The 25,188-nt window shown below is 44.0% G+C and overlaps 1 protein-coding gene across 2 annotated transcripts in view; it reads left to right on the top strand.

Moving 5' to 3' along the window:
- The window catches only part of FBXO28 (F-box protein 28), a 30,013-nt gene extending 5,640 nt beyond the window's left edge, over positions 1-24,373 (top strand). For both annotated transcript variants that reach the window (XM_027046348.2, XM_053209857.1), the window contains exons 2-5: positions 6,423-6,532; positions 9,904-10,042; positions 17,286-17,481; positions 19,743-24,373. In XM_027046348.2, coding sequence (XP_026902149.1) covers positions 6,423-6,532; positions 9,904-10,042; positions 17,286-17,481; positions 19,743-20,137 — 840 coding nt within the window. In that variant the 3' untranslated portion in view covers positions 20,138-24,373. The remainder of the gene's footprint in view (positions 1-6,422; positions 6,533-9,903; positions 10,043-17,285; positions 17,482-19,742) is intronic.
- The last annotated feature ends 815 nt before the right edge of the window (positions 24,374-25,188 follow it).

Below are 25,188 nucleotides of genomic sequence, written 5' to 3'. Positions count from 1 at the left end.
TGAAGCTAGTGTATAGTTAGTGAGTAGCTGTCTGCAGGAGAACAAGAGACAGAGCAAGACAGAGTGAGCGGCAGAAGGGCAGAGAGGGAGGGAGAGACAGAATCCCAAGCAGGCTCTGCGCTGTCAGCACAGAACCCGACTCGGGGCTCGATCCCACGAACCTCGAGGTCATGACCTGAGCCAAAATCAACAATTGATTGCTGAACTGACTGAGCCACCCAGGCGCCCCAGAAAAGCTTTTCTCTTTGGCTTTTAGGAGGCATTATAGAAATCCTGGGAACAGGCTTTTCTTCCTAATTGTTTTGCTCAGTCTAATAGTAAATTTATATTTTCTTTCCAAGTGAACATCTACGGGGGATACCCAAAAAATGTAAAAGTTGTGATTCTAGTACATTAATTAACTCTGTGTCTCTTTATATGGTATTGTGTATTAGATAATCCATACCATGGAAGCACAATTTTTAAGTGATTTGTTACCCATCATTAACTTTTTGCCACATTTGCTTTATCTCTTTCAGTTGTCTGATCATTCTCTCCCTCTCTAAATCTACACACAGATTATTTATTTCACTAAACCATTTGAAAGTAAAATGCAAATAAAATGACATTTTTGTCCTTTTTGTAATCACACTATTATCACTTTCCAGGGATTTAAAATTACATTTTACATTTTAATTTCTCAATTGTCCCCAAAATGTCCTTATAGTGTTTTTTTGGTTTTTTGTTTTTTTTTGGTGGATGATAAGTGCTTTGAATCTAATAAAACATTTGTCTCTTTAGAACATTCTCCCTACTTTTTTCATTCTTCCACGCAGTTGGCATTTTGAAGAATCAGGACAGATGGCTTATAAAATGTTTTACGGTGCAGATTTGTCTCATTGTTTTCTGGTTTTTGAACTTTGGAAGAATTCTAGAAAGATTTTGGTCTAGCGCCATCTCTCTAACTTCAGCACTGTGGGGAGAACACCCACCGATGTCCTTGAGACCTCATGTTGCCTGCTCAAGAAGTCCTACTTGAGGCCGCTGCTGACAGTCCCTGCCGCAGGACAGTGTTAGTGAGACCGCAATCAGTTGAGAGTAATTAGGGTGATTATTTCCATCTCTATGCTGCCGATTGCTAAATTTAAGAAGATACTAATTAGAAGCCTGAATTCTTAATTTTACTTTTGCCACTGAATGGTGTGGTGACTTTGTGCAAATTACATAATTTCTTAATGTCTCCATGTCCTCACTGAAGGTTCTGGTGTCTTAAGTTCCTTCCAGTTTGAGGGTTATTAGTAAGCAGCCTAATCTTTGGTAATAGCTTCTGGATTCATTGGAGAAAAACATCAAGTATTCAGTTCACTTGAGAATGTAGACCATGAAATAAGTACATGAAAAATGTGGTTCCATTACAATATTTCCTTGATTCTAAGATACAGCTTCAGATTTTAACATTTTTGAAATCAGAATGTGTCTTGATCAACTTATATGTAGATTTGTGTAGCAGTGCTTATGTCCCCCCCCCCCACCAGAAGAGCTTTTGTTAAATTGGTAGCATCTTAAAGTCTCTATAACATCTTAAACAAAATCAAAGAAGTCTACCATTTTATATTCCAAGGCATTCTAAGACATCTGAAGAAGAAATGCTGCCAGTTATAATTCTAGGACCATTTCCAATGTCAAATGTTAAAATATGCAAAAATGTGCATCTTAGAATCAGCCAAGATTTTGATATTAAGATTAGGTTTAACAGGGAAATTGTGGGTCGCACACATTGATGGCGTACGTGTCTTGCATCGTCAAGGACCGTGGTGGCACGACATGTCAGAAAAGATTTCTAAACAGAGTGAAGAAAAATTTTCATTACTACTTATGTTAGAAAATGATGAAAAAGATAAACGTGGCATTTTAAATCTTGAAGTACTTGACAAGGAAAAACCACATCTGTTCTCTCAAAGTGGGACAGCAAGAGGAACCCAAACCAAATGTCCCCATTAGAGGCTGATATTCCATCAGCTCCCTTCTATATTGATAGTGTAGGTTTTGGCTGATTTATAAATGTCATGGTGGTTTTTGACAGAGTCATCATCTTTGTATATTAGACTTCAGAATTGTATTTTACTGTCTTAGGCAAATGGCTGAATTGCTAGGATTTTTGTTTTGTTTTAATAAACCAGGGAAATAAATACTCTTCCCTTTAGCTTTGGGAAATTTTTTTTTTCAATATATGAAATTTATTGTCAAATTGGTTTCCATACAACACCCAGTGCTCATCCCAAAAGGTGCCCTCCTCAATACCCATCACCCACCCTCCCCTCCCTCCCACCCCCCATCAACCCTCAGTTTGTTCTCAGTTTTTAACAGTCTCCTATGCTTTGGCTCTCTTAGCTTTGGGAAATTCTTAAACTACCCATATGTATAAAGCTATATTTTAAATGAGACAATTTTGCATTGCAAGCTAGCATACATAATCAGGTATCGCAGGGGAAATTAGCATACAGTTGACCTTTGAACAACGCAAGGGTTAGGGGCACCAACCACAATGCATTTGAAAATCCACATAGAACTTTTGACCCCCCCCCCCCAAAAGCTCAACTACTAATAGCTTACTGCTGATCAGGAGCCTCACCGGTGACATAAGCAGTCCATTAACACATGTTTCAGGTGTTGCACATATCATATGCCTTATTCTTATGATAAAGTAAGCTAGAGAAAAGAAATTATTTACAGTTAAATAATCTTTAAAAAAAATCATAAGGAAGAGAACATACATTTACAGAGCTGTACTGAATTTATCCACAAAAAGAAAAAAGGAAAATGCATGTATAGGTGGCCCCGTGCGCTTCAAATCTGTGTTGTTCGGGGCCCAACTGTTCAGAGGCCACTTTGCTTCTTTCTGAATTCTCCACAAAGATATATGATCCGTTGTATCTTTGTTTTTGTGCTACTGGTCAGTCCATGCTTATCAAACATCCAGGAAAGAAAGAATACCACTTTAAAGGCTGATCTTTTCCTACGGTATTGACTAATGCTTAAAATATTTTTGACTTCAGCTTTTTTGGTGCTGTTCCAATTTGTCTGTCTTTGTGACCTCCTGTTTTCTCTTTTTACCAGCTTTTTTTTTTTTTTCAAGTTTATTTATTTTGATAGGAACACCCTGGAGGGGAAGAGGGAGGAAGGGAGAAAGAGAGAGAGAGAGAGAGAGGGAGGGAGAATGAATGAATGAATGAATCCCAAGCAGGCTCCACACTGTCAGCATGGAGCCCAACGCGGGGCTCAAACTCACAAACCATGAGATCATGACCTGAGCCGAAACCAAGAGGCAAGACGCTCAACCGATTGAGCTACCCAGATGCCCCATCTTTTTACCAGTTTTTAACATTAAATATTACTTGAGGGGCACCTGGGTGGCTCAGTCCGTTAAGCATCTGACTTCTGCCCAGGTCATGATCTCCCGGTTTGTGAGTTCATGCCCTGTGTTGGGATCTCTGCTGTCAGAGCAGAGCCCACTTCGTATCCTCCGTCCCCTTCTCTCTCTCTGCCCCTCCCCTGCTCATGCTCTCTCTCTCAAAAATAAAATAAACACTTTTTTAAAATGTTGAGACTCTGTATATAAGCCTTTATTTTCTTATCTTCCATTTCTTTCTTTGGGGGTTCATCTTCATGGATTTTCTGGACCCACATCTTTGGTTCTGCTTACAGATGTTCTGCTTACAGAAAATGACCATTCTCCATACGAGATCTTTCCCAAAATGGGCAGTCTTTTTAAAGTTCTTTCTCATTACTGATTTCTCTGCTCCATGTATTTCACTCAGCTTTGCCTGCACATCTGCTTTGTCGTCACTATTTGCTCAGTGGCATATTCACTCCAGACCCTGTGCCTTCGCACGGGCCACACCTCTATCTTAGGCCCTTTGTCCTCTTGAATGGAGCACTGGTTCTTCAGGTTTAGTCCTGGATCCCAAAGCGGTTCCCAAGACCCTTTGAAGGAGTCTGTAAGATCTAAAATATTTTCATTATACTACTAAGCTGTTCTTGCCCATTTTTCACTCGCCTTCTTTCACAAGTGGACAGAGCTTTCCAGTAGCTGTTGCGACATTAGATGATGTCAGCAAACCGAGAGTTCATGAAATGTATCCTTGTATATTATGTTTTCTAGGATTTTCCAAGGTAATATCTCAGTAGATTGAATACAGAAGCAGATATGATATTTTACTTCCTCTAAAGCCACATATCAAAGAGATTTGCAAAAATGGAACTCACTAGATACTTTTAGAAGAGTTATTTTTCCTTTAAAAGTTATTTATGGGGGCGCCTGGGTGGCGCAGTCGGTTAAGCGTCCGACTTCAGCCAGGTCACGATCTCGCGGTCTGGGAGTTCGAGCCCCGCGTCAGGCTCTGGGCTGATGGCTCAGAGACTGGAGCTTGTTTCCAATTCTGTGTCTCCCTCTCTCTCTGCCCCTCCCCCGTTCATGCTCTGTCTCTGTCTGTCCCAAAAATAAATAAACGTTGGGAAAAAAAAAATTAAAAAAAAAAGTTATTTATGTTGGGGCACCTGGCTCGCTCAGTCGGGGGAGCATGGGACTCTTGATCTCGGGATCGTGGGTTCAAGCCCCACGTTGGGTGTAGAGATTACAAAAAATAAACGTTAAAAGTTATCTTGATACATATTGTTTTTATTACTGTCATTTTCTTTAATAGACATTGAAGGTATGTTGACAGTTGGTTTATTTTAGTTAGAAACAGATCCCTCCAGGGCAGCTGGGTGGCTCAGTGGGTCAAGCATTAGACTTCAGCTCAGGTCATGATCTTGTGGTTTGTGAGTTCGAGCCCCACATCAGGTGAGCATGAGCCCCGCTTCTCTCTTCCTTCTCTCTATGCCCTTCGCTCACTTGTGCCCTCTTTCTACCAAAAAGGAAGGGTGGGGTAGAATCCCACCATATTTTAAAATACCATTTATTAAGAATTACTCAGTACTTAAAATTTGCTGTTCTTGTTTTCAAATTGAAAAGCAGTGTTTCTTAACACATTTCATGTGTGTTGTGAATTAGGAAGCCCATAGTATTTAGTACTAGAGCAGTAAAGCCTTCATTGTCCAGGTTGCCAGAATTTGTGTGTCTGTGTTCTCAGGGGAAAACAGACACCAAGGATTTCATCAGCATTTCCGTTTCAACAAGGGTTTGTCCAGCGTTTGTGCTTGGGCACCACGAGAGATGGGAAGAAGCACATGACAAGCCCACCTGCTTGACTTGGCCTTGGTACAGATTTACCTGTGTCGTGCACTCTCAGTGTCCACACTATGCAGTGAGAGCTGGTGTTCAAGTTGATGGCGCCGAGTCACTGCCAAATTCTCAGGGATCAAAGAAGAAATGGATTTTGTGTAGCAGGTTTTGTTAGGATAACAAAGGTGCCGGGATGTCGCAGAAATCTAGCATCTATGGAACAAAGTTTTCAAATTAGTACTAAGTTCAACAAAATTTATTTAATGTAGTCTTTACATAGTACTTTAGAGTTTACCAAGTGATTTTAGCGTCTATTGTTTCATTTAATCCTAACGATCTCCCTGGGAGTTAGATGCTGCCCACCTTTTACACACGGTAGCTGACTTGCTCAAGAATGTGTAGAAGTCAGGCTCCACTTTAGATGTTCTGACTGTGATTTTGTGCTTTTACTCTATAAAAAGCACAGTATTCCTCAAAGATTCAAAATATTCAGGATTCTGCTACATATGTTAAAATATGTCATGGAGACTATGGTAGTCTAGCAGAGATTAACTCTCTGTAGTTAACCCTGACTGGTAGAAATAAATAAGAATTCTCATTCTGATTATAGGTGATATAAACTTTATGAGAGGTTGGACTTAAGTTTGAATACACATTTTTAGCTAAAGGAGAATTTTCTTTTTTCAAACTTGGAAAAACCTTTTGAGAGGCGCCTGGGTGGCTCTGTCAGTTCAGTATCCAGCCTCGGCTCAAGTCATGATCTCACATCTTGTGGGTTCCAGCCCCTCGTCGGGCTCTGTGCTGACAGCTCGGAGCCTGGAGCCTGCTCCCGATTCTGTGTCTCCCTCTCTCTCTCCCCCTTGCCCCGCTTGTGCGCTCTCTCAAAAACTTAAAAAAAAAAAAAAGTTTAAAAACCTTTTGAATACGTTGATCTTCATGACTATAGTTCTGACCATAGTGGTGGGGATACATTCAGAACATTCAACAAATAGCTAAAGGTGAAATATTCCTTGTCTACACTAATATTAATTTCTTAACGTAATGTTGCAAGAGTTAGAAACTATGAGGCATTCGCCCGTATATACTGATTCAAAGATTCAGACGGCAAACAAGCGGGCAGCATCAGCACAGAGCACTTGCAGCTGACAGGAGTCTAGGTTAATTGTTACTTATTTGGTTTTTACTTTTTAAAATTCTTTCTCCTTCTTCCTTCCTGTAGGTTTGTAAAAGAATGGACTTGGTCTGCCAGAGAATGTTGAATCAGGGATTTCTAAAAGTGGAGAGATACCACAATCTATGTCAGAAACAAGTTAAAGCACAACTTCCAAGGTACGCTGTGGCTGGTGACAGCAGTATTTACGAGTGGGGGTTTTTGTTCGTTTCTTGGTTGTTTGTGTTTTTGGAATTTATGTCATCTCTACACCCAACATGGGGCTCAAACGCATGATCCTGTGATCAGGAGTCACAGCTAGGCACTCCTGTTTATTTGGGGTTTTGTTTTTTAATCTGGGTAAGTTGACGTGTTACACGGTTTCCAGATTTTTGTAGGGAAGGGTACCCAGATCACAGTAAGTGATTTTGACCCTCGTTTGTCCCCCATTTCTGTTCAACATTTTATGGGGGGTTGTAGCCAGGGCCGTTAGGCCAGAAGATGAAATAAGAGGCGTCCAGGTTGGAAGGGAAGAATTGATATTCTCCTTTCATAGGTGACGTGATCTGACACGTATGTGATCGCGTACATAAGGAGTCCACTAATGGTTAGAGCTAATAAACACGTTCAGCAGGGCCACAGGATGTGAGATCGATACACAAAAAGGAGTTGTGTAACTGTACGTACTAGCAATAGATGATCCAAAAACCAAAGTAAAACCGTTCCGGGGTGCAGGGATGGACAGAGTGGATGAACAGGAGTGGGGGATACAGGCTTCTGGTTACGGAATGAGTAAGTCATGGGGATGGAAAGCACAGCACAGGGACTCTAGTCAAGGGTACTGTCACGGCGCTGTGTGGTGCCAGACAGCAGCTCCACTTGCCGCGAGCGCGGCATAAGGTACAGAGACGTTGAGTCAGCGCACTGTGCGCCTGAAGCGAATGTAGCACTGTGTGTCAGCTAGACTCCGAAAGGGGGGTGGCTTCCGGCGGGCTCAGTTGGTAGAACGTGTGACTCTTGGTGTTGGGGTTGAGTTCCAGCCCCACATCGGGCGAGAGCTCACTTTAAAGAAAGGACCAATCCCAGGGGTACCTGGGTGACTCAGCCGGTTAAGCGTCCAACTCTGGCTCACGTCATGATCTCGCGGTTTGTGGGTTCGAGCCCCCCGTTGGGCTCTGTGCTGACCGCTCGGAGCCTGGGTCCTGTTTCGGATTCTGCGTCTCCCCCTCTCTTTCTCTGCCCCTCGCCCTCTCGTGCTGTGTCTCTGTCTCTCTCAAATATATTTTAAGAAAGGCAGCTCCATTTACAGTGCCATCAAAAAGCATAAGGTGTGTGTAATGACTGTAACAAAAGATGACTTGTCCCCTGAAGACCAGAAGGCATTGGTAAAGGGGACTGGGCGAGACTCGAAAGAGACATTTCACAGTCGCAGATGCGAAGACAGTAGTTCTCCCCAGGCTGGTCTGCACATTCACTGCAGGTGCCGCCAAATCCAAGTTGTCTTGTTCTGCAGAAAATGACCGGTTTGTCTCGCACTTCTTACTCTGAATAACCAAAGCAATCTTGCAAAGGAGGAACGAAGTTGGCAGAGTGCTACCTCTTCCCAGTATCGAAACTGACTGCAAAGCCACAGTAATCGAACCAGTGTGTTGCCGACACAAAGACACACATAGGACCAACGGAGCAGAACTGAGAGTATGGAAAATAGATCCTGAGACGTTTACTCCGTTGATTTTCAACAAGGACGCAAGACCACTCAGCGGGGAAAGCGACGTTTTCCACAGATGACGCTGGGACACTTGGGTGTCTGTGCGCCAAGGAATGAACTTGGACCCCTTCCCCACACCGTCTACGAAAATGAAGTCCAAATAGATTACAGATCTAAGTGTGAGCGTCAGGGCTGGATGATAAACCCTTAGATGGAAACAGAGTCCTGACCTCCATAAACTTAGATTAGGCAGTGGCTTCTTTGCCAGGACACCAAAAGCACAAGTAACAGAAGAAAAAAGTCTGGACTTCATCAAAATTTTAAACTGTGCTGCAAAGGACAACATCAAAAAGTGAAAAAACCACCCACACACAAGGGGAGAAAATATTCGCAGCTCATACATCTGATGAGGGACTTGTGTCCAGATTGTGCAGGGAACTCTTAGAGCTCAACAAGAAACATAATTGAGTTAATCCACTGACAAATAGCCCAATTTAAATGTGGGCAAAGGGCTTTAGTAGGTATTTCTCCGGAGACGATAAACTGAAGGCCGGCACACACGTACGGGGGCTCAGCATCGTCGGTCAGCAGGGCATTGCCCAGCGGAGTGCTGACATACCACTGAACACCCACTGGGACGGCTGAAACAAAAAAGACAAAACGTCTTGGGAAGGATGTGGACAAACCGGAACCTTCACAGATTGCTGGTGAGATCGTACGCTGGTTCTGCCACTTGCGAAAACACTTCGTTCCTCAAAAGGTTAAACATAGAATTACCATGGGACCCAACGATTTCACTCCTAGGTGTATAGTTAAAAGAAATGGAAGCATAGCCACACAAAAAAATTGGGACACGAGCATTCAGTGCAGCATCATTCATAGTAGTCAGGAAGTGGAAACAACCCAAAAGTCATCAGCCGATGACCGGATAATCAAAGTGGCGGCGTGTCTATATGATAGACTATTAGTCGGCCACAGAAAGGAACGAAGCCCGGGTACACGCTACAGTGCGGCCGAGCCGGGGGAAGCGCGCTGCGTGAAGGAAGACGCACCCAAGATGCTGCAGGCGCTACCACTCCAGATATCTGAAGTGCCCAGAATAGGCGGATCCAGAGAGACAGAAAGGAGACCAGCGGTTGCCAGGGGCTGGGGAGTAGGAGTGACTGATGACAGTTATGGGCCCTCTTTCTGTGGTGTGAGAATGTCGAGAAGTTAAATCGTGCTAATGGGGGCACAGCTCTGTGAATATAGTAAAAGGCATTAAATTATACACATTAAAAGCGAATTTTACATGTGAATTACTTCCCAGTGAAACTTTAAAAATTTAAGTGAGCTGATTTTATGGGTAAAAACATACAGTTCACTTGTCTCTGTGTCCCTTTGTAATTCTTTCCTTTACCTGATTTTTCTGATTCAAATGGCCATTCGGCTCGATATAGCCAAAACACAAAGAAACTAACATTTTTTTTCAAGTATTTCACCAGTGCGTACTAGTCTTCGGCAGGGATTTCTGGATATAGCGATTCATTGATCGTTAGTTACAGTTAAATGGTGACCCGACTGTAGAGATCTGAAGTAACATGTAAATGTTCAGACTATTTCAGTAAGGCTTTTTTTTTTTTCTTCTTTTTTTTTAACTTGAGTGAGAGAATCCTAAGCAGGCTCCACACTCAGTGCAGAGCCGAGCACAGGGCTCAGTCCCACAACCCTGGGATCAGGACCTGAACCGAAATCAAGAGTCTGATGCTCAACCGACCGAGCCCCCCAGGCGCCCCAAGGCATTTTCATTGCTTAACATTTTGGTCCACAGTACTTCGTTCATGATGCTTTCCTTTATTACAGGAGGGAGTCAGAAAGAAGAAACCACTCGTTAGCTCGCCACGCAGACATTCTTGCCGCCGTCGAAACAAGGCTCTCACTGTTAAATATGACTTTCATGAAGTATGTGGATTCCAATCTCTGTTGCTTCATCCCAGGAAAGGTAAACTAGGATTGCTTACGTAGGACAGCTGGTCGCTCTGCTTAAGCTGAAATTACTAGAAAGCGTTTGTTGAAGCGTCCGAGTTGTTCCTGCCTCTCTGGACTGAGTTTCTGTGAATGGATTTGTTTAGCTTCAGTACCATAACTGATATAAATACGTCCCGTATGTGATCTTCATGTTCAAGGTTCACGTTAGGAAGCGAACAGCAGAAGCCCTGCTGTGCTCTCGAAGCTTGTTAGGAAGTTTATACTGCACCCCAGTTAATACACTGTTTCCGTAAATATGAAGGAAAAAAAGAGTTCATGCTGAAGAACACATCTGTGAGCTTTGTACTCCTTGTTAAGAACAGCAAACAAAATAGGTGTCTTCCCCGCCTTCAACTGTTATAGTTTGGGGGTCGGGGGAGGGGGAGGGACAGGCTAGTGTGGTCGTGTTTGAGAAGTGTTTCCTGAAGACAACTCAGAAACTTCCAGGTTTGGTAAGAATAGATGGTCACTGGATAGCGGCACACACAGGGCTGAGGAAGAGAGTTGTTTAACAGGTGTAAGTCTCCTCTGGCATATTTACTGTCCCCAAAGTAGCTGAGACTCCAGCCCTCCATGTGCCACTCCTGCTGCTGCGGACAAGTACTGCGGCGTATATAACTCCGGCATGGCCTCTCGCTGCTGGAGTGGAGAGTAAATTCAGGCGCAGTCTGTATCTGTCGTGCGTGGAAGGCGTGGAGAGTGAATGATAGTAGCAAAAGATGCCCTTACTGTGGTTGGAACCTAGTAAAATTTAAAAAAAAAAAAAATTTTTTTCTGTCATTTCCATGGATCATGAACACTGGTAATATTTTCTGTATACTTTCTTCAGTTTCAATTTTCTGTGAGTTTATGGGAGGGATTCCATTTCTTATTTTATTTGAAATAGTCTTTTTTTAATGTTTATTTATTTTGAGAGAGAGACTGAGTAAGTGGGCGGGGGGGGAGGGGCAGCAGAGAGAGAGAATCCCAGGCAGGTTCCACGCCACCTGCACAGAGCCTGACGTGGGGCTCAATCTCACGAACCATGAGATGACCTGAGCCAAACTCGAGAGTCGGATGCTTCACCAACTGAACCATCCAGGCACCCCTGGAATATTCTTCAGTGTATCTCACTTCCCATGTACTAGCTACAGATTATTTTGTGGGGTACTTAACTGTAGAAGGTGACCAGTCAGAAACATCAGATTCTGATTCTTACGCCAGATTTTGTCCAGATCTGCTTTATAGGCCTTAACACTGAAGTGTTCTGGGAAGTCCATTGAACTAGCATAGGTTGTCCCCTACAGTCTCCTGGGTTTTTTTTTGCATGTCTCAATGTTAAGAATATGGATATTTAAGAAACATCTTACAGTTTTCATAACCTCAAAACCGATTCAGCCAATCGTCACCAAGCAGAGTGGAGTAGTTTGTGCTAAGTGCACGTGGCCTGCAGAGCCGAAGCTGGTCGGTGTCTGGCCTCTACCGATGTCTCCGGTCTTGGTTCTGAGTGACTAGGATCACAGAATTGGAATGCTGGTCTTTGCTATCTGAATGAATAAGGTCAGATCCAGATGAGTCCTGCTGGTTTTTGCAAGTTTTTGTTGACTTTTCCCTCCGTTTCTATAGCAGAACAGCAGCCGAGGAGACACGGCCAAGAAAGTGTGCGGTTTTCAGGTGCAGTAGGCCCTGGGCACCTTTCTGTGCCCCCCGCGGGAGAGCAGGTGCGAAGCAGCCCGGTGCCCGGCTTCCCCTGGGGTACAGCTGTCCGCCCGGCCCTGTCCCCAGCCGTTGCCCTCCTCTTACATTCGCGAACCACTTGGGATTCGCAGAGCGCTCGTCTGTGCACGGACTCATGTTCCGGTGGGAAGAGAACCACGGCCTGGCGAGCGTGCAGGGAGTGTGCAGGGTTTGACAAAAGCTACACTCGAGCCTTCTGATTTCCCGGTCGTGTTCTTTACCATTTTCTCTTAGTAGTGCCCGTGCCCTCACAGAAACTCACCCTGACTACTACTCCTCCTGTAAACCTGACAGACAACCTCACCAGAAAACACAAACGAGTTTTGTTCTTATTATCGCGCTTAACTCATCTCGGGTTATTTTGTTTCTTAAAAGTGCCATCTTGGGGCGCCTGGGTGACTGTTGGTTCAGCGTCCGACTCTTGACTTCAGCTCAGGTCATGATCTCACAGTTTGTGGGTTTGATCCCCCCTGCTTGGGATTCTCTCCCTCTCCGCCCTTTCCCCACTTGCACTTTCTCTCTCAAAAATTAAAAATTTAAAAAAAAGTTCAGGAGTTTTCATACTTTATAAGGGAACTCATTTCTCTGGTTTGTATAGAACATATGCACTTCGTTAGAATTCAGGTCTATAGTAAGCAGTTCATTGGCAAATTACTCTTTCATGAGCTACTTAAGTGAATCTGGGTCATATCAACATTGCAGTTTAAATGAGAACACTTGATTTATATCAGAGTTTTGGGATTTTACACTAACGGCTGGAAAAAAAGCTTTGTTAAAATTATTCTCGAAAGAGCAGATTTACTCTTTACATCAAATGGTAGGTCCAGGATGGCAGACTGAATACATGTTTACCTCTGACCCGTCCCAAAGCTTGCTCAGATAGCGAAGGAGCTAATTTTAAAGAGGAAGAAAAGACGGAGACCCGTGAGAGCGAGGTCAGGAGAGCGGAGCACCAGAAGTCTGGGAGCTGGAAAGTACATGAACCAGTGGCAGCAGGCCTGGCAGAGCGGAGGAGTTTAAACCCTAGCTGGGCAGTGAGGAGCCGGGAGGCAGCGCTGTCTGCACAGCCAGCCTCTGGAAAGCTCCGGGCACCGGCGACAGTGGGGCTGACACAGGAGGCTGGGTTGCAAGTCTATATTTAGAAATGATTTAGGGGCTGCTGGGGACCTCAGTCGGTTAAGTGTCTGACTCTTGATCTCGGCTCAGGTCACGAGCTCAAATTAAGCCCCAGTCGGTCTCTGAGCTGACAGCGTGGAACCAGCTTGGGATTCTCTCCTCCCTCTCTGCCCCTCCCCCGCTCGCACACTCTTGCTCTCTCTTTCTAAAAAATATAAGATAAAAATAAAAATGATTTCAGCCTACAGGTCCCTTCTCCAACTCCTCACAGCTAGGTCATTGCCTTTCTACTGAGCGAAAAACCAGGTCTGACGGAAGGGGGTTAAGATGGCGTCTCTGGACGGGGACGATACCGGTAACGGCGTTAGGAGAAAATCTCTAAAGAGTTCAGAGCAGTTGGGAGTTTGCCACTGTCCTCCCTGGGGAGAGATCCGCAAAGTTTTCCTGTAAAAGGCCAGGCGGTACGTGTTTCTGGCTTTGCAGGCCACATGGTCTGTCACAGCTCCTCCTGTCTGGGGAATAGCCGTGTACGACACTCGGGGAGGACACGTGTGTGCTTGTGTTCCCGTGAGACCGCTGCAGGTCCACCAGGGCCACAGCTGCCGACCCCAACCGCTCTGTTGGTCCTCCGTTCATCTTCTCTCAGAACTGAGAGCTTGCAGATACCGGGCTTACCCCCGCGTACGGTTTTCAAGCCTTCTGACCTGGAAGTCCCACTTCTTACAGTAAGTTCATGGTCCGTGTTGGCAGTTCACACGTGCTGAGGCACACAAGTGAGCAGAGGCCAGCTAACCGTTCTGGGACATGGAAGGAGAAAGACAGGGACAAGTCCCTGTTTTTAAGCATTACTAGGGGCCCCGGAAACACTTCTGCTGAAACATGCTGGTTCCCCAAAGTCAGGATTTTCAGTGTAAGTGATGATGCGAGGTCATGAGTCTAGATTTCCCCCGAACAAACTTCAAATCTATGTATTAGGTTTTGTTGGTTGTTTTTAGTGTTTTGGCCGGAGAGGCGGCGGGGGACTGGTGGGGTAGCATTTTTTAATCTCTTCTTATTTTGGTAACTTCTTGTCTCGATGCAGTTTCACATTCACATAAAAATTGCAGGAATCGCACACTGAGCTCCTGTGTGTCTCTTTTCCACATCCAGCAATGGTTTACTGTTTGTCCGTCCCATTTGTTTCACTCTCTCTCTGAATCTGGCTTTTTTTTCTGAAAATAGTGGAGATACTGTGATCCTTTATTCTGAAATATTTCCATGTATTTCCTGAGAAAGCACATCTCTCTTACTGAGCAGCACAAAAATCAGGAAATGTAACCTTGATAAGGTAACACTTCCCCGACAGCCCACATTCAGATTTCATCCCTGATCCAGCGATAACCCTCCCTGCTGCTTTTTCTCCATCCAGAACCCAGCCTGGGGTCACGCGTAGACTTTACCTCCTTAATGTCCCCCCTGGGACAGTAGTGTCGCCCCCCCCCCCCCCATGGGAGTAGTCCCCTGTGCTGCTTCTGTGTTGTCTCGATCTTCACCTTTTTTAAGAACACGGGTCCCTTGTTTTGAGAAATAGCCTTCAATTTGAGTTTATCGAATGTTTCCAGAATGTTGTTTTTTTGTTTTTTTTATAATTGATTTTAACATGAAGACACTCTTAAAAATCAGTGTTATTTAGGAGCATTTCTTCCCTTTACTGTACGTGTCCCAAAATAAATATAAACAGTCCCCGAGCCTTTACATTGAAAAAAGAAGAGGGGGTGCCTGGTGGGCTCAGTCGGTTAAGGTCTGACTCTTGATTTTGGCTCAGGTCACAATCTCCCGGTTCGTGAGTTCAAGCCCTGTGTCAGGCTTTACGCTGTCAGTGCAGAGCCTATTTGGGATTCTGTCTCTCCTTCTCTCTCTGCCCTTCCCCTGCTCATGCTCTCTCAAAATAAATAAACTTTAAAAAAGAAAGAAAAAAAGAAGAATCAGTCTGTTCTCACGTTGACTTTTGCGGCCACCCCACCCGCTGTCTTCGCTGACCAAGGGGTTCCTATGAGCCGTCTGTGTGCTCCGGTCTTAAATGGGAACAGAGAGTAAAGAATCACCAAACTGATACAAAACACAATAAAACAGGGAAAACACCTTTGAGAAAACCATACAAGAATATAAAACTTAAAAAAGAAATTGTGACTAATATTTTTTTTAATGTTTATTTTTGAGAGAGAGGGACAGAGCACAAGTGAGGAACGGGCAGAGAGAGAGAGGGAGACACAGAATCCGAAGCAGGCTCCAGGCTCTGAGCTGCCACCACAGAGCCTGATGCGGGGCTCAAACCCACGACCTGAGCCAAAGTCGGATGCTTAACCGACTGAGCCCCCCCAGGTGCCTCTGAAACTGACTAGTATTCTAAGAGAAATTTTAAAAGGACACAGTCAAACACGTGCCACGTACAAATCTTCAGAAAATTTTAAATGCACTTCAGATTTTAAACTATGAACAAAAATGTTTGATTAAAGGGGTAGAAGGGAAAAAGATCTCAAGTACAAGAAGATGGAAAGTGAGAAAAAATGACACATGAGGTTCAGTTTTCTGATAGGAACTTTGCTGAACAGTGGATTAAACAAGATAGAAATTCTCCCTCACTCACAAGAATCTGAAGACTTAAATCGTATCCATAATATGTCATTTACTGCTGTGCCAGTGGAAACAGGAGCATGACTGGATTCTCCCAAAACCAGTATTACGCTATATGTTAACTAGAATTTAAATAAAAATTTGAAAACAAATGAAATGAAGTAAACATGAGCACGACACAGTGAGCTGCATGTTCTAAAAATATGGTGGTCCCTCACCATATCTGGTATGTATCCTACTTTTAAAATATTTTCATTATTTTTATCATCTCACGCTCAGGTAGGACTCAGCATGTGGCACATTTGAAAGCTGTAGAAACAGCCAGTAAGAGTTTAAGCGACCGGGGGCGCCTGGCTGGCTCGGTCAGTGGAGCACATGACTCTTAACTTCAGGGTCGTGAATTTGAGCCCCACGTTGGGTATAGAGATTACTAGAAAAAGAAAAAGAAGATTGAAGGAATGATCTGCTAAGAAGTAGAAAATCAAAAGTTACTAAAATAAGAGAGTTTAAGTGACCAACCTGTGGCCTGTGATCTCTCCAGGAGACCTCAAGACTCATTCCGCCATTACATTCTTGCTGCTAAAGTAATTAAACCCAATTAGAAAGTGAAATATTGTGAAAATTGGGTAAATACCGTGTTTCCTTAATAAGTGCCATTGCAGCCACTGGTAACCGAATGGGAGAAGCGTTGTGGGGCTGGCGTGCCGTGGTCATTCCTCCTTCATCTTGTCCTTTGCATGTAATTTTTGGAAAGAGAATGTTCTTAATTTTACTGAAAACATGAATTATCCCGCTCGACTAAAATAATCTGTATGTAGTAAAAGTTAGAAATGTTACCTTTTTTAATGTATCTTTATTCACTTATTTTTTTAAATTTTTTAATATTTATTTTTGAGAGAGAACGAGTGGGGGAGGGGCAGGGAGAAAGAAAGAATCCGAAGCAGGCTCCACACTGTCAGCATAGAGCCTGATGTAGGGCTCGAACTCACTTGTGAGATCATGACCTGAGCCGAAGTCAGATGCTTAACCGACTGAGCCCCTCAGGCACCCCCAGAGTTTACTTTCCCTAATGGAAGACTTGAGCAAATGGAAAGAGATAGCTCGTGTTCACAATATATTTAAAAGCCCACGTACACTAAAGAGAATATGGTACGAATGAGTTGACAGGTGTGATTTATCAGTTCGTTCTAGGGATGAAAGCTGAGGGTGGAAATGCAGGTTCAGCTACGGTTCCAGTAAGAGAATTGGGAGCCAGGGTGGTCGGAACGGTTTCTCCTCCGTGTTTGCCAGGCCTGTGTTTCCCCCACTGGCAATTCCCCATGAAGGGAGGAGTCTCTTGCTACCCTTTGGGATCGCGGGAAAGTGGGGTCTGGGGACACCTCATTCCGGTCCACAGCCGGTCTTACAGAAACAGAACCCAGAGGATCGAGCCCCTGCCGACAGCGAGAGGAAAGGACAATGGGAGGCACTGGGGCCGGGGTGGGGGGTGGTCTGGGGCCGGAGCGAAGCAGCTCGTGCCCCACCCATGTGTCGCCCGGTTTCACTGCCGGCTCCTTCAGAACAGGAGCTGTATTTTATTCATGCTCGCTCGGCCCCAGCGCCTGATACGGAGGATCTGTAGAAACGTGCGAATGAAACACGGGGAGTGTTAGAGCAAGCCCAGCCCTCTGGTCTCTGTGGGGACCGGAGGAGGGGCCGGCCCTTCTCTCCTTACTCGGCCATTGCCTTTTAAAAGCAAACTTGAAAGTGCTAACGAGAACTCTTTACTTTAGGTGATCGACGAGATTTATCGTGTGTTGAGATACGTCAATTCTACCAGAGCCCCTCAGCGAGCTCACGAAGTACTTCAAGAGTTAAGGGATATTTCCTCCATGGCAATGGAGTACTTCGATGAAAAGATCGTCCCAATTCTAAAGAGGAAATTACCAGGATCAGACGTCTCTGGAAGACTCATGGGCTCTCCTCCAGGTATCCTTGTTTATTATATGTTCAGTTTAAAGTAACACACGGAGTTTTGTAACTCACTTTTTCCCCCCATTTAATCATATATCTTGACCTTTTCTGTGTGTAAATGTGTATCTGTAACATGATCATTAATGATAGATTGATTAGAGACCCTAACTTGTATAACTGATCCACTACCGTTAAGCACATTTGTCTCTAGTTTTCGGTATTTAAACTACACTTTGAAGAACAATCTCGTGGCTAAATCTTTGTACATATCCATAGCTACTGACTCACAATACATTTGTTAGAATTTCTGGGTGAAGAGCTATAGATATAGGGAGTTTTTTGTTTTTTTGTTTGTTTGTTTCTGACTAGTTAATATCCATTATGCTAAAACAGAATTAAACATACGAGGAAAAAAACCCCAAATTCTTCATGGAATATTCAGGTAATTATTTCAGTCCCCAGGCTGTCTGGCTGCTACTTTAAAAGACAAGGTGCATAAAGGTATTTTAAACACTGTCACTTCTTCTGTGGTAGCTATTTTGCAAAAGTACATCATAGCCTAGAGATTTGTGCCTTTATCTACTGAAAGACCAAATTGTTCAGAATATCTTCAACCCTTGCAAATACTTTAAATCAAGAAAACACTTTCAGTAAGACATTTTGTTTTGTTTGGATTAGTTAGCTCCCTGGAGTACTCAGTGGGGTAATCGAGTGGCTCTCTGTAATTTAATAATAAAGCCTACAGCATCTCAGCATTAATACGTCAGTTATTTATTGAGTACCTGTTGTGCGCACAGCACTGTACTGTGTCCTGTGGAGACTAAAAGGAAGTGTAATACGTGGTGTCTGCTCTCGAGGATCTTACTATGTCCCCAGGTAAGATATATGCAGACTCAAAATGAAATTATCGCCGGCAAGAGAGATATTTTAAAGAAGTGTCCATTTAAATGCCAAACAATTAGGACAGACAGAATCTTAAGGAAGATAGAGTCATTGTTGACTGGTCTGATTGAGAGTTCACAAGAGGTAAGGATTGATCGAAGCCTCGATGTGGTTCGTGGAAATCAGATAAAGGTAAGCAGAGAGAGGAGGAGGAGGGATGTGTCAGTCGAGGAAAATATCCTGCTTATGTGTGTGTGCAGGAGAAAGTGAGATGAATGCAGGGTATGAATAGATCCACCATTCTTGTAGACAACAAGAGGTAACATTTTTTTAAAGGTAGATGATAATAGTGGGGTTTTTTTTTTTTAAGTTTATTTGTTTATTTTGAGAGAGAGGGACAGAGAGTGTGAGCCGGGATGGGGCCAAGAGAGAGGGAGAAAGAGACAGAAGGAGGGGCAGAGAGAGGGGAGAGAATCCTAGGCAGGCTCCTGTCAGTGTAGAACCCTATCTATGCTGGGCTCAAACTACTGAACTGAGATCATGACCTGAGCAGAAACCAAGAGTCACATGGTTAACAACTGAGCCATCCAGGTGCCCCTAGGATAGTGCTTTTTACGCCGATGTTACATTCTATTCCTAAAACAGAGTGATTCCAGATCCTTCCTGCATGTCAGAAATTCTTCATGATCATCACATGTGATGTAGCCCCCCTTTTTTAATGGCATCTCTGTTTGGCTGAAGTTGAAGCTTTTACATCTAAGTGCACAGAGGACTTACGAACATGATAGGCCTTGGGGCAGACGCCTGGGTGGTTCGGTCGGTTACGCGTCCGACTTCAGCTCAGGTCACGGTCTCATGGCTCATGAGTTTGAGGCCCGCGTCAGGCTCTGTGCTGACAGCCCAGAGCCTGGAGCTTGCATCAGATTCTGTGTCTCCCTCTCTCTCTCTTCCTCCCCTGCTCACATTCTCTCTCTGTCTCTCAGAAATAAAGATTTTTAAAAAATGTTTTTAAAGAACATGATAGGCCTGTACTTCGAAGTCTAACGTTTGTATTTGCCCGTGAGAAATAAGACAGAAAATAATCGTATTCTAATTTTACTACTTTTGTTTTCTTAGTAGGTCTTAAAAGCGTTTTATAATACTTAGGACAGGTTTATGTCAGTAAGTGCCCTTCTCCACGTGCTGGCGGTACGCATCGTGTGGCAGGAACAGGAGGATCAGAAGTCAGATTCCGGTATTGTTAAGTTAACGCAGTAAACCGAGTGGGCTTTCAAGAGGCGATAGCGGGAGTCCTGCTACGATGATACCCCGCTTCAAAATAAGCCTCGTTACTGAAGTGTTGCCAGGAGTGAGACGTTTGAAGTGACTGACCGCTTGAAACTCTCCCTCCACAGTTCCGGGACCTTCTGCGGCCCTCACGACCATGCAGCTCTTCTCCAAGCAAAACCCGTCGCGACAGGAGGTCACCAAGCTCCAGCAGCAGGTGAAGACCAACGGCGCGGGGGTGACTGTGCTCAGGCGGGAGGTGTCGGAGCTGCGCACTAAAGTGCAGGAGCAGCAGAAGCAGCTTCAGGACCAGGACCAGAAGCTGCTGGAACAGACGCAGATCATCGGCGAGCAGAGCGCGCGGCTGGCCGAGCTGGAGCACAAGCTGCGGGAGGTCATGGAGAGCGCCGTCGGGGACGCTGCGGCGTCGGGGCACGGCGAGGAGGCCCCCCGGAAGCGGAAGAAGGCAGCGGAGGCTACGGACTCTCTTAGGAAATCTAAGCGGCTCCGGAACCGGAAGTGAGGCGGGGCGTGCCCGGAGCCGCCGAGGGGGACCAGGCCCGGTAGCGTTGGCGGTGACGACGGTGGCGGGAACGGTGACGCGGACCCGGATGCCCAGCCGGCTTCTCGGGCTTTCGGGACACACCTTCCGCTGGAACCCTCCGGGCTGGGACGCCGTGTCCCCGCCTCCTGGTGGGACCCACGCACAGATTCTTTTTACTTTGCAATAGATTTGTACTAACCAGACCTGCTCTGTCATGTCGAGGAGTTCACTTTTTTCTGTGCGGATGGTGTTTAAAGTCGGTTTATTTGTCCTGCGTATATGCACATTACGGAAGGACCTGAAACAAAGTCTGGACAGACTAGAAGTTAAGTCAAATACAGAAAACGTCCTGTTTCACTTGAAAGAAGAGACCTACTTTTTAAATGGACAGTATCTTGTTTAAAAAAAAAAAAAAAAAAAGCTGACCTTTTGTTATAAGTGACCTTTGTCTGGAATGTCTGAAAAGTAGTAAATGCTTTTTGGTATTGAAGTAATGGGTAACTAAGACGGACTTCCATAGCGTTGACTGTAGAAGGGGCCTCTACAGTATTGACTATCTATTTTTATAAACTACTGGCAAGGGACTTCTCCAGTTGTTAGATACACGTTTTCAGTTCTCTTTGGGGGCCATGTCCTACATTTGCATGGATGGATGCATGCATCGCCTAGTCAGCTCACTTAAACAGCTCTTGCACTGGTATTGATCTGGAACCTCTGTACTCCTCCACTCTTTAGAGCCGCAGCGGTTTCTTTCAGCGCTTCACGCCCTCCACCCCGGCAGCTCGCCTCTAGGGAGGAATCTGTTAGTCCATTTGCCCTCCGGTCTTACAGGAACGAGAGGGCTCTGAAGCCCATCGCTTTGTCTGTTCTCTGTAGGGTCCAGGTACACTGGCCGAGGCAGAAGCCCAAACGCCCAAGACTCTATTGATGTCGGACTCTGGTGACTACAGGTATCCCTTACTCACCACCGTGTGTGCTCACGGAGCCGTGTGGCGATCACCACGGCGGTGAGTAGGGGACCTAGCTGTGGGATGCAGTTTTGCCATTGAAAGGAAGCTCATTGAAGAAAATCGTACAGCGAGAAAGCATTTTGATCATTTCGTTTCTGGGGGATGACCCGAGGGAAGCTTCTAAATATTAATTTCAAGCTTTCCTTATCCTACAACTTTAAACAAAAGCTTTAATTTTTGTTTGCACTCCTGTTTTGAGCGTGTAACTGGAAAAGCATGTCTTGCACTGTTCACCCTTCTAAGCGGTCACTTTAACAACCTCCAAATTGTGTGCGGTGGTTATTTCCCCCAGTTGTATATTTTTGAGACATTTCACCTCTTACTGTCCTAGATTTATTTTAATGTACTAAATTATGTAGTTATTATTTGACTGGTGAGTTCTTTTAAACAACTGTTGCCGTGGGCTTCAGTTATTTAAAATAAGTTTAGGTGTAATCTAGAAAACTGTCCCTTTCCAGGTGGGAGTCTGACACCTGCATAAAACCTAAGGATTTGGTAAGTCCCTTAGTTGAATAAAAGCACAAGGTTACCACCCTTTTTATCCGTCCAACACGACATGGTTATGCATCCTTTAACCTCACCAAATGGAACTTTTTCTTATCCATTTTTAATATTGTCCATACAGAATACTGTCCTTAGATTTTGGTCCATTCTATGTCTGACTTGGAAACTCCATTGACAATGTTGTGTGTTTGCAATGAAACACCATAACATCCAAGTGTTACATGGTTTGTTGGGAAGGTAATTTTAAAATAAAACAATTTCCAAAAAACATTTGTCAGCCAAGGTCATCCATAAAAGTCCCCGTCTGGAACTCATTTTCTCAGCAGGTCTCGTTTTTGTAATCCTAGGATTTAGCCATATTGTCCTAACTTTGGAGCAGGCCCACCGGATACTCCATGGCCTTTACTAGTCTGCTTTCCTGGTGATAGGAAGACTCTTTAAAGTAACATGTTTACAGGTTTACAAAGTCGGATCCTGATGCATCAAAGGATAGAACCTCAGATGATCAACAGTTGTTAATTGTTTCAACTTTTCCAGGTTCCTTTGTAAACCACATCTAGATACCCTAAATGTATGTGTAGTCTTCCATTAGTTAACATGAGTGTGTGGCTTCCATAACAGGCATTCACACTATCAGAAGGTAGATTTTTCTGTTTCAAAATCCACATTTCCAGACGACACGCTTGTAACCACGTGTCACGAGGTCAGTGCCCGTAGCGGTCGGGGATGAAGCACAACACATTCATCAGCGGTTTAAGGCTTAAATCTGGCCGAAGATCTCTCGCCGAAAAGCATGTTAGGATAGCGCCTTGACCAATTTGATGGCTGTTGTACTTGCTTTTGGGTAGCAGTATTTAAGGTTCAGCAGATGACAAATTATTGGCATCAGCTAAAACTGCCACGTGGCGGCAGGAAAGGTGTAGATGATCCTCCCGCGCTGGAGCTGCCTCGCCCCGTGTCAGACGGCAGGCGCTTCGGTGCTGCGTGTGAGTTGTGTTGTCCTGGGACCGCACTTCACGAATCACCCTCGGCTGCTTTTCAGGGGAGGCTTCTCTATCGTAATGGGTCGCGCCCACTTGTAAACTGGGTAAGGTGAGCGCCATAGACATAGACACGTGTGGAAAGGCGTAAGAAGGCAACGACGGGGACTTGCCCCTGCCTCACCCTAACGGAGCCATAATCTGAAAGATGGATCATTTCAGAACCCAAGGTTACAGAACCTGCTGCTTTTCAGTTCCTCTTTTATGTTCAGAGCCTGGAAATAATGAGGCAAACACAGATGTGGTCAGAGTAATTAATCACACTGTTTTAAAAACTGTTGGGTGCCATCTGGTCTAAAGCCACTGGTTTTGGAAGCAGCTTTTTTTTTTTTTTTTTTTTTTTTGGGTAAAACGTGTTTTTTGGAGTACTGAACTTTACAGGGGCTTGCCTTAATCTCTAGTAGTTTCAAGATGTATGCGCTGTTATTCTACTTGTTAAAATGTTAAAATGTTCTATGTAGCCCCGAAGGTGGGTAAAACAGTATCAGTAATGCCTAAATAAATAAGCTAAAGGTGTCACTACAGCTGAATTTTTTTTAGAAGAAATGGACACATGAACATAGGTTATGTGTAATAAACAAAAATTATGGCACCTGAAGATTGCACTATTTTATGCATTATTTTATATGCCACGTCATAGCCCGCACTTTAATCTCCAAAGAAACGATGTATGATGTCCCAGTTGTTCCTTATTACTAATAATAACCTTTTTCCTAAGACAGGGCACTTAACTCTATTTTCCTGAAATAGTTTCTTGGAGGTGGATTCTTTTCTTGAGTTCTCTATTTCCTTAGCCATAATATTTTCTAGGATCTAGGAACTCCCTATCTTGTCTATTTCCAACAGTATATAATTTTAATTTAATGTGATGTAAAATCTCATACTTGGTGATCAGCACACTCTTACGTCCTGCCCTAGCAGTGAGTACCCATTTGTTAGTATTTACCAAACCCTCTAAAAATACCACGCAAGTACGATTTGAAGCCAAGAATAAAGGCATTCTGAAAGGAGCGTCCTCTATGATGCAGTCTCTTGGAAATGACTATTTCTAATCTATAATATAAAGTCCCAATTCGATAATGCCATCCAAGTTCTTGAGATCAGAGTCCCTTTAGCCCGTGAAAGGTTAATTAGTAGGTTAAGACTCCTCTGAAATAACAAACACCTGTAGCCTGCCGTCTGAGGTCGAATCTTTTCAAAAAATACTAACATAAAAAATGAAACTAGCAATTAGTTGACTGCTGCTTACCGTTTTATTTTTAATAGCAGTCCATTGTATTCGTGGTAAGTACGATAGGCTTAAGTAATGTCGGCCTTTTCCAGCTTCCTAAGAATCTGTTAAGTTCCTAAAATTCAAAGGTTAAATCCAAATTTTTCCTCTTGTGTCTGAAGAGAATGATGAGATTTACACGCTTACTGGTGATTTATTAGGTCCACTGCCAAAGTGTGTGGTCCATATTCAAAGCTATTACCAAAAGTTGAGAAGTGTTTAAAATTCCTTTATGTGGTACCATGTCTGTTTACTTATGCTCATGAGCAACAATAAATTACTAGTTTACCTTCTGGAATTTTAATTGTTATAACCGAATTCAATTATTGGAAGTGAAAAGCACCTCCCGGTCACACAACAGGGTACGTAAATAAATGTGTTGTAACCAGTGCTACTTGTTTTCTTTGTATTTCATGCACAAAAGGTTGTGGAGCTCTGCTTCCAACAAGCTATATTCCTAGCTATCGCGTCCAGAAGGACTGCTGTGTGTATGTTTTCCGTATGTTCCTACAGGCTTCACAACTGCCTTTGAAAGCAGGGTTTACTCTAGCTGCAGAAGCTAAACACAGGGTAGGCAGCATATCTCCGGGATCATACGAGCAAGTGCCTGAGTGGGATTTGAACACAGACCTGCCTGCCTCCAAAGTTCAGATACTTCCTGCTACACTCTACTACATTCTGAAGCAGCTGGGAGCTTTGAGACTCTAGATTATGTTAACTCTTAAGTTTAATAATAAGTATATATAGATGAACATTCTATACAGCTACTAGAAGCAGCCAGTGGCAAAATCACTAATGTTAAGGAGTAACCTACGGAACTTACTATCTCAAAACAGCTGGGCTTGGAGAAGACAACTTTCGTCCTAAAGTTTTTTGGTAATGGGTTCACCCTAGATATACAGGCGAAACATTTTTAAGGCTTCTAGAGCCTCTAGTCCTAAGTGGCAGTCCTAACAGTAGATGGGGTCTGAGGCCACTAACAACAAGTCCGTAGTTGCCTTACTATATGTTGCCAAACAATTCAAAAGAGTGATCACCACCAGTTCATTTGCCCTGCCAGGGAAGAATATTCGTCCTCTTTTCAAAACTCCCTCCAGCTCTAAAACTACTCAGAATTTCAATGAAATGAACATATACAAATCACTTTCACAAATTGGATTTCATGAAAATTTAAAAGTTTTGTGCATCAAAAGACCCTATCGACAG

This window comes from Acinonyx jubatus, chromosome E4 (genome assembly GCF_027475565.1).
Source record: "Acinonyx jubatus isolate Ajub_Pintada_27869175 chromosome E4, VMU_Ajub_asm_v1.0, whole genome shotgun sequence".
Lineage (NCBI taxonomy): Eukaryota > Metazoa > Chordata > Mammalia > Carnivora > Felidae > Acinonyx > Acinonyx jubatus.
The sequence above is the reverse complement of the archived record's forward strand: the minus strand, read 5'-3'. Positions and strand labels throughout refer to the sequence as shown.